Source organism: Trichechus manatus, unplaced genomic scaffold, assembly GCF_000243295.1.
Source record: "Trichechus manatus latirostris isolate Lorelei unplaced genomic scaffold, TriManLat1.0 scaffold00209, whole genome shotgun sequence".
Classification (NCBI taxonomy): domain Eukaryota; kingdom Metazoa; phylum Chordata; class Mammalia; order Sirenia; family Trichechidae; genus Trichechus; species Trichechus manatus.
Genome location: NW_004444145.1, coordinates 4,153,704 through 4,166,322, shown reverse-complemented (window position 1 = coordinate 4,166,322; position 12,619 = coordinate 4,153,704). Strand labels below are relative to the sequence as shown.

The following is a 12,619-nucleotide window of genomic DNA, read 5'->3' as shown; positions in this document are numbered from 1 at the left end:
GGCTGAGTTCTTTATCTCTTCATTTGATGTTTTAGGGTTTCAGGATTGTTGTATTCTCTGTTTGGATTAGTTTTTCGGATCTTTGCTGTGGAGGGACGGCGTGGTGCTTCTGCCTAGAGCGCCATTTTGCCAGAATCCAGTCGCAAGGAGTTCTTTCAATGCTGTAAAGAGCCGCCCCAATGTCAGCCATCATGAATGATGGCAATGACCATTATGTCAAGGTCAAGGGTTGAGGCAGTGGGAGGGTACAGGAACAAATAAGTCAGTGTGTACAGGTGAAGGTGAGCAGTGTAGCACAGAGGACAGGAGACTTGCCTTTGAGGGCACAGTATGGGGCAGCAGCCAGAGGCAGGTCCCTAGAGACTGGGCCTGGATTCTTAGTGGACTCATCTCCCATGACTTGGGCCAGTCTAAAAACTGTCTCCAGGAGCCCTGGGAAGCAAGGCCATGGGAATCTCTTCCTAACCACATAAAAGCAGACCAGCCAGTGTCCCTGCAGCAACCCATCTGATGGCAGCAACATTGTGAGATCTCTCACCGATGCTGCTGCTAATTAAAGGTCTCCCTCCTGAGCCCCTGCAATCCTAGCGCCCACCACTCCCTGGGGAAGGGCAATTGAGGCTGTGATGAACCTCCCAGCCAAGATCTTTCTACGGGTAATTTGGCCAGGCTAATTACCCCATGAACAGTAGATAATTAGATAAGACTCAATTTACATGAGCAAGTCTTGCAAGCCCAGCACTTTGGGGGTTTTCAAGCTATTTACCTGGTGTCTTGTATTTTGCTGGGGGAAAATAATTTCTTGCTCCCAGGCAAACTGAACCCACAAATTAGGGCTGTGGCTCTCTCCTGAGCCTTATAAAGTGGGAGCCTGAGATTGCAGGGTGGCGAACTGCATCTCAGTTAAGGGTTAGCATCTTATTCCAGCTCTCTGACCATCCCAACATGAGCCGCCAATTTACCTGCAAGTCCGGAACTGCCACCAAGGGGGGCTTCAGTGGCTGCTCGGCCGTGCTCTCTGGGGGCAGCTTGTCCTCCTGCCGGGCAGGGGGCAAAGGGCTTAGTGGGGGCTTCGGCAGTCAGAGCCTCTACAGCCTGGGGGGCGGCCGGAGCATCTCCCTCAATGTGGTCGGTGGCAGTGGTCTTACAGGGGGCTATGGATTTGGCCGGGGCTGGGTCAGCGGCTTTGCGGGCAGCATGTTTGGCAGTGTGGCCCTGGGGCCTGTGTGCCAGAACGTGTACCCTCCAAGGGGCATCCATCAGGTCACAGTCAACAAGAGCCTTTTGGCCCCCCTCAACATGGAGCTGGACCCTGAGATCCAGAAAGTGCGCTCTCAGGAGCGGGAGCAGATCAAGGCACTGAACAACAAATTTGCCTCCTTCATTGACAAGGTAGGGCTTTCTGGAGCAAAGCTGGGCATAGAGCCCCTTCCCTTCTACCACCTTCCTCCTCTCTGAAGCAGAAGAAGGCAGTACAGCTTCCCAGGATACAGACACAGCCAAGGACAGAGCAAGGAGGAGCTGGACAAAGCCCTGGACCCCAGTGCTGAGAGATAGGAAACTAGAGGGGAGAGGAGCTAGAGAGCTTAGTCTGGGAAGGTTTCTAGGAGGCAGGGAAAGTGGCCTAGAGTTGAGAAGTAGGACAGTGACCACAAGCAAAACTTACATGCCAGCAAAGGAGAAGCCTGGAATGTCTAGAAAGGCATGGGACCCAGCCCCTGCCCTAGGAAACTCAGACCCCAATCAGGAGACAGACTCATAAACTACGATGCATCCAACCTAGGAGGCAAGGCAGATGGTGACCAGTTCCGTGCTCAAGTTTGAGGACCACTGAGGAATAAAGTGACAGGAGGGTTTTGGGAAGTGGAGACGTCCTGAGGTTAGGGGAGCAGAGAAAGCTTACCAGGTGACAGGTGGGTTAGGTGGTGAAGCATGAGTAGGAGTTTGCCAGACAGAGATGGGGAAAAGAAAATGCAGGGAGAAGAAGCATGCATTATGCAATCATGCAGCATTATTGGACTTTTCCGGAGGATGGTGAGACCTTGGGGGTTGCTTGAGTGTTGGGTGAATGGTGGAGGAGGAGAGGCTGGGCACATTGTGAAGAGTACAGTAAGGAGTTTGGACTTGATCTTAGAGATGGTGAGTCACCAGAAGGTTTTAAGCAAGGGAATGATATGATACTTGTAGAATGCAACTTAAGAATTTTTGTTCTCTCTAGGGAAATGTTCTGATTAGATCAGATTGATTCAGACATGAAAGCAACATAGGAGGGCTTGAGACCACAGAATACCTGAGCACTTGCCCTCCGGCTAGGCTGGGAGAGGCCATGACCAAGGGGACAGAGTTGGTAGAGCACAGGCTATGTGGTCAGACCCAAGTAGAGGGGTCCAAGAGTATGAAGGGCAAGCAGTACAGGCCAGCTTCACATGTCTAAGGACTTGCCTTAGAAAGCAGCCCAGGCTGAATATAGAAATTGGCCAAGGAAAGCTTCTGTAAGTGCGGAGGTGGCAGGTCTTGGCTAGATTTGGAGGGAAATGAATATGTTAAGGACCCTCCTGACCTTAGGTGCTGCCCCAGAAAGAAAACTGGAGTTAGAGCTCCAGGTAAAAAGGGCCCAGGTCAGGAGAGGTACGAGTGGTTGACTCTTTCTAAGGACTGAGGCTTACCTATTCAAACTAGCGGAGCATAAGAAAATGCAGCTGCTTTCCAGAAAAGGAAACCTCACAGCCTCTCTCCCCATTTACTGGGAGTGTGTGGAGTTGGTTCCAGACATCTGTTGTTTTGGGTTCCAGGTGCGGTTCCTGGAGCAGCAGAACCAGGTGCTGGAAACCAAGTGGGAGCTGCTGCAGCAGCTGGACCTGAACAACTGCAAGAATAAGCTGGAGCCCATCCTGGAGGGCTACATTGGCAACCTGCAGAAGCAGCTGGAGACACTGTCTGGAGACAGGATGAGGCTGGACTCAGAGCTGAGGAACATGCGGGATGTGGTGGAGGACTACAAGAAGAGGTGAGCAGGGAGAGGGGCCCAGGAAGACCTGCCTCCTGGTGCTGTGCTTTCCCAGGAAATACTGTGGCATTTTGCCTCTGGCCTCAAGGGGACTGAGGTCAGGTGGGAGCGACCCATTCTGAGCTCCTCTGCCCAGGAAAGATGAGTGCCTTCTCTAGGAGGCTGGTGGGTCACGCAGTGGACAGGCAGCCTCTCGAGCAGTGGCAGTGCTGTCCTGGCAGGTATCCCCCTCCTCGGCACACGCCCTCCCGTTTCCCATTCAGGAGAGCCAGAAAGTGTGTATCCCAGTCTTTCGATTCCTCAGCTTGTTCAGTTGCCCCCGAGTTCCAAGGAAACCCTCCCAGCAGGGCAGAATGTTTGAATTTCTGTTGGACATTTGGGTCTTGTTCCTTTTTCCTGCCTGGGGGGACAGTTCTGGCTCCTTGGGATTCATGCCTAGGGATGGAGTGGAGTTGTTGGTAAGGGGTGTCAGGCAGTGGCATGACACACAAATCATGGCTGAAAGGGGCAGCAGGCAAGTCCCTGTGATTTGGACACTGAGTGAGAGGAGGAAGAACCTACTTACTCCCCAGATATCAGAAGTAATCCAGATCCCAAACCATTTGGTCACCTTTCCACTCCTCTAACCAAGAGGACAGACTTGCAAAGATGTTGAATAATACATGCAAAGTGTAAAAGATATATAATATGGGCCTCTCCTTTCTCATTTCACAATGAGAACACACACACATGTCCTGCTCACTTGCGCCACTTTTCCTGCAGGTATGAGGATGAAATAAACAAGCGCGCAACGGCTGAGAATGAATTCGTGGTGCTCAAGAAGGTGAGGAGAGTGGGGCACATCCCTCAGCCACCTGGGAGTGTCAGTGTGGAGGGCAGGGAGAGGTGGTATCAGAGAGGAGAGACTGAGGTCTGTGATTCCTACAGAAGGGTCTGGAGCTGAAGTGATGGGAGGAGAAGATGGAAGGATTTGTTGCTGGGGATATCTTGGGACACCTTGACTTTTATCTGGCATCTATCACTTTGTCAGCCCCCTAGTTTTTGTGTGGATGGAGATGAGCCCAGGTGTGGATAGTCAATTCCCAGGCCGGACTTAGGGAGTAGGACATGGTTTGGGAGGGGCTGCAAGTTCACCTTCCAACTCTGCTGCCCCTCGCGTATCACTGTGGCTGCCCTCCATTCACTCTGACTGCTCAGTGACCATGAGGAGTAGGGCTCCCATACTCTCTCTTGGAGAAATAGAAGGCAGTAAAAAGATTCTGGTTTTGGATGGGGCAGAAGGCAGTCCAGGGGCATGAGTGACTGGCCCAAGTTCTCTCAGTGAGTGCTGGGCAAAAGTCAGGTTCCTGCCCACTAAGTTTCAACTCTATTCCCTGGGACAACTAGCCACAGGTTTGGGGACTGGAGTGTAAGTTGGTTGGAAAGGGCTGTCTGAATTTGAATCAAGGCAATACCTGAGGATCTTGGGATTCTCCACAGGATGTAGATGCTGCTTACATGAACAAGGTGGAGCTGCAGGCCAAGGTGGATGCCCTGGATGGAGAAATCGAGTTCTTCAAGTGCCTGTATGAGGCGGTAAGGTTCCCTGTCCCCACCTTCAGTTTGTCTTCTGGAAGAACACGCATGTGAATGAGTGGGTTACTTGCTCATCAATAACTTTGAGAGCCCAGGAGATCTCCAGCATTAGGATGCCAGGTGCTTTGTAGATCAAAGAGGAAGTATAAATCTATACCAGGGCCCCAAAATGATATGTCCATCAGTCTTGCCTGGCCTCCAATGTCTTGCTCTCACATTCTTCATGAAGCCATGGATCCTTAAGGGAGTCTCATTGATGGTCAGCCAAGCATATTCTTATTCTTGCCTGTCTCCTCTCTGCTGCTTGGGATGTTTCCTGGGTTCTTGGGCAGGAATCCCCAGGGGTGGAGATGAGGAATTCACAGATCCTTTCTATCTCCTCAATACCCATCTGGCTTCAAGCCTCAACCAGTTGACCAAGCATCCATGGGCTTTTGTGTCCCTTGCGGGTTGTCCAGGCTGTTTCCTCTCTACCTTCTCCACCTGTGACCTATCGCAGGTCACAGACAGATAGGCTGTTTTCTTCTTGTGCTGCTTCAAACCCAATCAGCAATTTTTAGATGTGATATTGAAGCCTCTGGGCTGGTGAGCACCATTTTTACAAACTTAGGGGAATGTAGCTTGTGTGTGTTTGGGATGGTTTGGGGGCAATCCTGCCAGACAGGGCTATCAGCTTGGCATCTTCCTCTGGCCACAAATGACAATTCATGCTTCCTTGTTTTTCCCCTGCAGGAGATTGCTCAGATCCAGTCCCACATCAGTGACACGTCTGTCATCCTGTCCATAGACAACAACCGCAACTTGGACCTGGACAGCATCATTGCCAAGGTTCGCATACAGTATGAGGAGATCGCCCTGAAGAGCAAGGCTGAGGCCGAGACCCTGTACCAGACCAAGGTGAGGCTGTACCCACCCCAGAGTCATCCTCAGGTCTAGTCCTTGTTTTGTTTGACTTCTCTGTGGCCCACCGAGGCCCACATTTGCTATGAGCACAATACTGTCCTGGGCACTGTGGGAAGCCCAGTTCTAATGGCAGCCATTGGAGAACACACATAGCCAAGCACAGTGAATGTAGTGGGAACAGAGTCTAGGAAGGAAGAGAGAAGTAAGGGAACCAGGACAAGGTGGGGCAGCTCAGGAACAACTTCCTGGAGGCAGAGAGTTGTACACTGAGTCTAGAAGGGAAGGAAACTGAGTAGTTAGCATCTCAACTCCTTCATTAATTATAGTAAATCAGGGAGTCTTTTCCAGTGTGATCTGGGATCAGGTAACTCATACCTTTTCATTCAAGTCCAACTCCATGGATGAAGGGAAAGTTTGAGTCATTTAGATCTTAACTCCTCTAATGGGTTGTGGGTGAGAAATGATTCTTCAGATAACTTGGTTTCTCAGATCAAGAAGGCACTTTCCTAATTTTCCCTTGCTGTTTAGCAGGTTCTTTCTCAAGGGAAAGCCATCCTCTTGAGAGACCTTACCTTGTCTCTCCTCCTGCCTCCTTGCTACCCTAGGGACAGAGAGATTTGGCCTTCAGGAGTGAGAGCGTGGGAAGCTTTCAAGGCCAAGGAGACAACACAGGCAGGACTTCTTGATAAATGTTCAAACTCCAGTCCCCAGTCCCTCCTTATTTCTTGTACAAAACAGTTTTGGGGGATGACCATGTGGACTAAGCACTTTGGAGTTGTTTGTGGCCAGGGCTTAACCCCAGGCTGTTCCCCTTCTGGAAGAATTAAGCAGGTTTACGCAGACCTGATTTTTGGACCATTTGCTGGTTGGGATTATCCACACCTCCACTTCTCCAGTTAGGGGATAAATGCTTATTGAGCAGAATTTCATTCATAACAATAATATTATGAGGGCTTATGGTGCAGTGGTCAAGGGCTCAACTGCTAACCAAAAGGTTAGCAGTTTGAATTCACCAGCCGCTCTCTGGAAACCCTATGGGGCAGCTCTACTCTGTCTTACAGGGTCACTATGAGTCAGAATCAATTTGACAGCACTGGGTTTTTTTTTTTTGTTGTTGTTTGTTATTATTATTCCCATTTTAAAGATGAAGAAACTGAGGCTTAGGGAGTTTAAGGAACTTGTCAAAGGCAGTTAGCTGGTAAGTGATGGAGCTGCATCTGAATCTAGGTGACTGACTGCAAATTACATGGTGTTTAGACAGAAAATCAGGAGATGACTTTGGTTAAGGAACGTTTATGATAAGGGCATTACATGGGATGAGAGTTGAATGGCAGGAAGACGCTCACCTGTTCACCTCAGAAGGAGACTGCTTGGTGTAAGTATTAGAGGAGGAGTTAGTACCTCCTTCCTGGTCAATGTGTGGGAAAGGTCATCCTGCTCACATAGCCTTGTAGAGAAGTGGGAAATGGCTATCTCCACCCAGGGTTTCCTGTCCCAAGGTTAGCACCAAAGATAAAACCCAAGGAGGATAGAGAGAAGCCCCCAGAGGACTTGGCATCTCTATGAGGAATCATGAATCTAGGCCACGCTGGGGCCAGCTAAGAAACAATCAACAAAGCTGAGCACTCAGGGACAGAGACCAAGCAGTGCACAGCCACCAAGTTCTGAATGTCATACATATTTTGTGTTTCCCTTAAGCCAAATTCTGGGATAGAATTGAAGTCCTGTCTATTAACTACCTAATAGATAACATCAAAGGCAGAAATAATGCAAAACTAGTAGACGACCCAAAATTCATGGCTAGTAGTGTTGGGGTATAGTCAAATCTCCTACTCCCCACAAACACACACACATAAAGCCTCTCCATACTAAGCCCTCTTTCTCCCTCCCAGCCCAGCAAGACTGCCAGTAACCTGGGGCCCAGCTTAGCTTTGGAGGGGGGAAGTCACAGAAAGTACAGACGGGCAGCTCACTGACTCTGTGCATTCATCAGACCTTTTCTGAGCACCAGCCAGGCAGTATGGTAGCACTGAGAATTCAGAAATAAAAAGAATAGTCCCTGCCATCCAGTCTGATAGGAAAGACATAGAAACATGTGATCACAGTACAGTGTGGTAAGACCTATTGAGTGGTGTTCCAGGGGCTATAGGGACAGAAGGATAACCAACACGGAAGTCCTCCTGGAGGAAGTAACTCTGCACTGGATGAGTTTGAGCTAGCTAAAGAAAGAGAAAGGAGATGGAGAAGAGTTTTCCAGGTTGGGGGAGAAGCTCATGCAAAGACTCAGAGACATGAGAGCACATAGGACACTTATGAAAATGTGAGACAGTTTGGCACACCTAGAGAGCTAGGTAGAGATGCACAGGGGTGGTGGGAAATGAGGATGGAAAGGCTAGTGGACACTAGACCTCAAAGCACCTTGATATCATGCTCAGGAGTTTGAACTTGACCTTGAAGACATTGGTGAGCTTTGAAGGGCTATAGGCAGAAGAATGTCATACTAATTGGAGTTGTAGTGTAGAGAGCTCTGGGTGGGACTTCAACAGTCCTTATGACAAAATCCAACCATCAGTGAGATCAGCTGTGCTTAAGGCAAACAAATTCAACTAACAGATGGTTGAGTGACAGGCTATTGACACCTGGTGAAGGAGGGGACCCCTAACCACTTCCACCCCATTCCTAAAGCGAAGGCACAGTCTCTGTGCCAGGCTTAGCTCAGCCAGGCCCTAAGTCAATGTTCCTGCTTTGGCCCCTCTGTCCTAGTTCCAGGAGCTCCAGCTGGCTGCCGGGCGGCATGGGGATGACCTCAAACACACCAGGAACAAGATCTCAGAGATGACCTGTCTCATCCAAAGACTGCGTTCGGAGATCGAGAGCATGAAGAAGCAGGTGACGGGGGCAGGGGCTCCTGACTCATCCCCAAGGGAAGGGTGAAATGTCTAACACACTCCTTTCTGCCTTTTCTCCTACTCTTGGTCTTCTATCTCAGAACCCCTCTTTCAAATGGAGGCCCTGTTATCGTCCGCCATACTTAGCTCCTATCCGAAGCCTGAAACAAATGGAAGCCATGGGACTCAGAAAAACAAGCCCACAGTCTCACCCCATGGCCATAGATGTGGCTGTGTCTCTGCTCTAGGAAGTGGAGCAGGACACAGGAGGGTCTGTCCACAATGAACCCACTGGGGAGGGAGGTGAAGTGAGGCTTGAAGTGCCTTAGGACTCAGGGGCAATGCTATCTTGTGACTCTCAGTGCTCCAACCTGGAGACAGCTATTGCCGATGCCGAGCAGCGGGGGGATTGTGCCCTGAAGGATGCCCGGGCCAAGCTGGACGAGCTACAGGCTGCCCTGCACCAGGCCAAGGAAGAGCTAGCCCGGATGCTGCGCGAGTACCAGGAGCTGATGAGTGTGAAGCTGGCCCTGGACATCGAGATTGCCACTTACCGCAAGCTGCTGGAGGGCGAGGAGTGCAGGTGGGTGTTGGAGGGGTCTTACGGCCATATAGCTGGAAGAAACTTTGGAATTGTCCAATTCAGAGTTTTGCAGAGTGTGGGGGCAGGCCGCCAGAGGGGCTGGAGGTGCTCTTTAGGTCACCTACAAACTTAGCCATAAACAGAATCCAATCAGGTAGGGAGACAGCGATTTCCTTCTCAGTTCTCCAACCCTTCAGATTATGCCAAGGAGAAAGTCTCAGCTTAGTGCTGTTGTATCTCTAACACCTCTCTGCCACTTGCAAATCTCTCCTTTTAATCAAGAGAGAGTAGATCTATCTCAGGTTTAGAGTCTGTGGGCAGACAACCCTATCTAGCCAAAGATTTTTAAAATTTTGTCTTGCTTTGCTTATATTTATATTTACAGCTACCTTTGTTGGGAAGGTACTACTGGTTTTCCGTTTACTCTAGTGACGTAAAATCTCCTTTTAAGATAAATGCATTTTTTATTATAAAAAGCAGTCAATTAAAAATGCTCAATACTGTACATGGTCATAGCAACCATTGGGAAGGTGGTACATGAAGCATTGACATTTGAGAAATGCTGTTCTAACCTAGTGCCATTTTATAACAGTGACCTACGGAGGAGAAGTTAACGGTCCTAAAACCATTTATTAGTTCACTAGTGGCAACTCCTGATCCTAATATTTCCATACATGTATTTATTCAGGCAGAAGCCACACAAGAATAAAGAAGTGGGTTCAAGAAAAACCCAGCAGGAGGGGTCCTGGGAGTGGTGGTGGTGTTGTGAACTCCAAGGTTGTGAGCTTACACATCTCCAAAGCGGGAAGGGTAGATTGAGGAGGGAGAGGGAGGTGATTAGAAATAACAACAACAACAAAAAAAAAAACCAAACCCGTTGCCTTCGAGTAGATTCTGACTCATAACAACTCTGTAGGACAGAGTAGAACTGCCCCATAGGGTTTCCAAGGCTGTAATCTTTATGTAAGCAGACTACCACATCTTTCTACCGAGAAGTGGCTGGTGGGTTCGAACTGCTGACCTTTTGGTTAGCGACTGAGCATTTAACTACTGTGCCACCAGGTCTCCTTTTGATTAGAGATAGATAGGTGAAATTAATGCCATCTGGCCAGCTGGAGGGACTCATGGAGGCTGAGCTAGTCTGGCTGATGGGCCAGTGTTCAGGCTGTGGTGAAGCTAACTCTGGGATTCCATGTGACGGAGATTCCCCCGTGCTTTTCTCTCTGTGCAGGATGTCTGGAGAGTACACCAACCCTGTGAGCATTTGTGAGTATTTAATGCCTTTGAGGGAATATTTCTAGGCCATAAACAAACACAAAGTGAGTGGGTGTCTACCACTGGGACCCCCGTGGAACAGCCTGGGCTCTGCCTGGTAGACCACCATTGTCATATACTTGTCTCCCTGGCTGAGCCCTGCTGCCTCCCCATTCACAGCTGCTTCTTACTCAGCAGAGTCAGCGCCCCATCACATTCTGACATTTCGCATTGGCCCCTTCTCCAGAGATCTCACCCCTGCTAGGATGAAACTCTCAGCCCCATGCCTCCTCTAGTGCCCCCAGCCTAGGCTTTCCTGCATGAAGGGAAACCCTGAGCTTGAAGAGTAGCACTTCTTCACTGAGAGTAGAGACCTCTGTGCAGATACTGTCGTTGATGGGGTAGATAGACACTTGACAATCAGTTTTAATGACCCCCACGGGGTCCAGCCTGATCTTCCTCTGAGAGATGAACTATCAAGGAATAAAGACATTCTTTGAAAAGAATTAAGAACGTATTCTAAACTTAAATGCAAGAACTTGTTGCCTTATCTGATGCTTGGGCCTCAGCTGCTCTTTCGGAGGAAGTATCTATCACCCCTGCTACTCCTGTTTGTTCAACAAATGAGAAGGTACCTGACTTGGGGGTTCTATGGGATCTGGGATATTTTCTCCTGCGCTTGAGGTGCTCAGGAATTGAGCGTGTGCTACTAAAGTCAAGTTCATGGTTGGTGTGACATGTTTGCTTAAGGGATGACATTCAAGCCAGTTGGGGCTGGAAGGTTGGGGCATCCCCTATCCTGGGACACAGACTGATTATTCCTCCTTCCATCCTCCACAGCGGTCATTAGCAGCTCCACAGCCGGGACCTCAAGCACAGGGGCCAGCTTTGGGTTCAGTGGTGCTGGCATCTATGGCTACCGACACAGCTCTGTAGGTGGTGGCTACGGCATGCTGTCTGGGGGCTGTGTCACTGGCAGTGGGAACTGCAGCCCCTGTGGGGAAGCCAGGACCAGGCTGGGAAGTGCAAGTGAATTCAAGGATCCCCTGGGAAAGACATCAGCTCTCAGCTCACTCACAAAGAAAACCATGAGATAAAGTGAAAGACAGCACATTTTCAAGCTGTCCACCTTGCCTGGGTTTCCTCTGACTTCCTTCTCCAGGAAATTTCTCAGGCATGTTTATCTTGCTTTTCTTTGCCACCAACACTGTCTCTTCTTTGACCTGTCTCTGTCTTTCTTAATGTAGAATCAGGATTCTAGGGCTGGAGTCATCTTGCCCATTCTTCTGCCTCAATACAAAGAGACCCCTTAACTCAGTCTCCCCTTCTGGAAACATTGCCAAAGATAAAGACTTGACCCCTTCTCTGACCTGCATGCCCCCTTGCAGAGGAAAGGTGCCTCTCTCAAGGGTAACCCAATCTTCCTGCTGCCTCTGCTGTGCCCTGGCTTAGGTGGTAACTTGGCCAGGTGCTCCACGTGTACATGAAGTTTCAGATCCACTGATAGATCTGTGAGAGCTGTCTCCAGCCCGGATTTCCTGTTAGAGAAACACCAGCTCAGAGGAAATACCTGGTTATAGGTTGTATCTTACATGGTCATTGCAGACTAGATAGCCAGGAGTGCCCCTTAAGTCTGGTCCAACAAACGAAGGAATGTTCGCTCTAAAATACATGAGTTCTTGCCCTTGTTCAATCTTTACCTCCCTGCTTCCTGCATATCACCAATAAACTTGTAAGATTCATGAAGTCCAGGCTGCTTCTCTCTCCTAAGGGAATCCTAATCTCAGGCCACATCTCTTCTACACATGGAGTGGCCAGTGACCTGGAACCTGGGGCATCCAAAGTCTGGTTTTCTTCCAGAGAGCCCCAAAGTATCTGTTGATCTGAGTGGAAGAGATTGATGGGAGGAACATTTGCACAAGCTGGAGGATCCTACCATCACCTGCTCTGGGATTTGTAATACATGGGGTTCATCTATAACCCCCACCCACAGCAGTGTACCTTCTAAGTCATGCTTTTCTCAGGCCAGTAGTCCATGAATGGACAACCTTTAAGAACATTCAGGTTATCAGCAAAAGAAGGAGCCAACACTTGTCTGGTGTGTCTTGCCACTTATCTGGTGGCAAGATTTAAAACTGGCCAACAGGCAGCAGATGACCACTTCCAGAGAGCCTATGGCTTCAGTTATGGCTATTCCCTGCTCCTTGGAAAAATCCCAAAGGTAGATTTCTCTTTAAAGTAATGATCTATTATTTTGGTCCTTAGTGAAGTTTCCACTAGGTTGAGTATGTACATATATATGTATGAGTTTTTGTATGTATGTGTGTGTGTGTGTTTAAGTATGGGACCATCTCCATTACACATACCACTCAGCTTCCAAAATGACCTTGTGCTCAGAGATTTCTCATA

The 12,619-nt window shown here is 49.2% G+C and overlaps 1 protein-coding gene across 1 annotated transcript; it reads left to right on the top strand.

Annotated features, from left to right (window-relative positions):
- The first annotated feature begins 918 nt into the window (after nt 1-918).
- Nucleotides 919-11,307, top strand: LOC101351019 (keratin, type II cytoskeletal 73). The gene is made up of 9 exons (XM_004388369.1): nt 919-1,392; nt 2,793-3,007; nt 3,770-3,830; nt 4,487-4,582; nt 5,315-5,479; nt 8,249-8,374; nt 8,736-8,956; nt 10,188-10,222; nt 11,051-11,307. Exons 1-9 carry the CDS (start codon nt 946-948, stop codon nt 11,305-11,307), a joined length of 1,623 nt encoding a protein of 540 aa, XP_004388426.1. The 5' UTR covers nt 919-945.
- Nucleotides 11,308-12,619: the final 1,312 nt, after the last annotated feature.

Excerpts from the sequence above, each read along its gene's own strand:
- LOC101351019 (XM_004388369.1), top strand. The coding sequence starts at position 946 with ATGAGCCGCCAATTTACCTGCAAGTCCGGAACTGCCACCAAGGGGGGC. Across the intron at positions 1,393-2,792 it reads TTGCCTCCTTCATTGACAAG|GTGCGGTTCCTGGAGCAGCA; the intron begins GTAGGGCTTTCT and ends TTTGGGTTCCAG. Across the intron at positions 4,583-5,314 it reads TCAAGTGCCTGTATGAGGCG|GAGATTGCTCAGATCCAGTC; the intron begins GTAAGGTTCCCT and ends TTTCCCCTGCAG.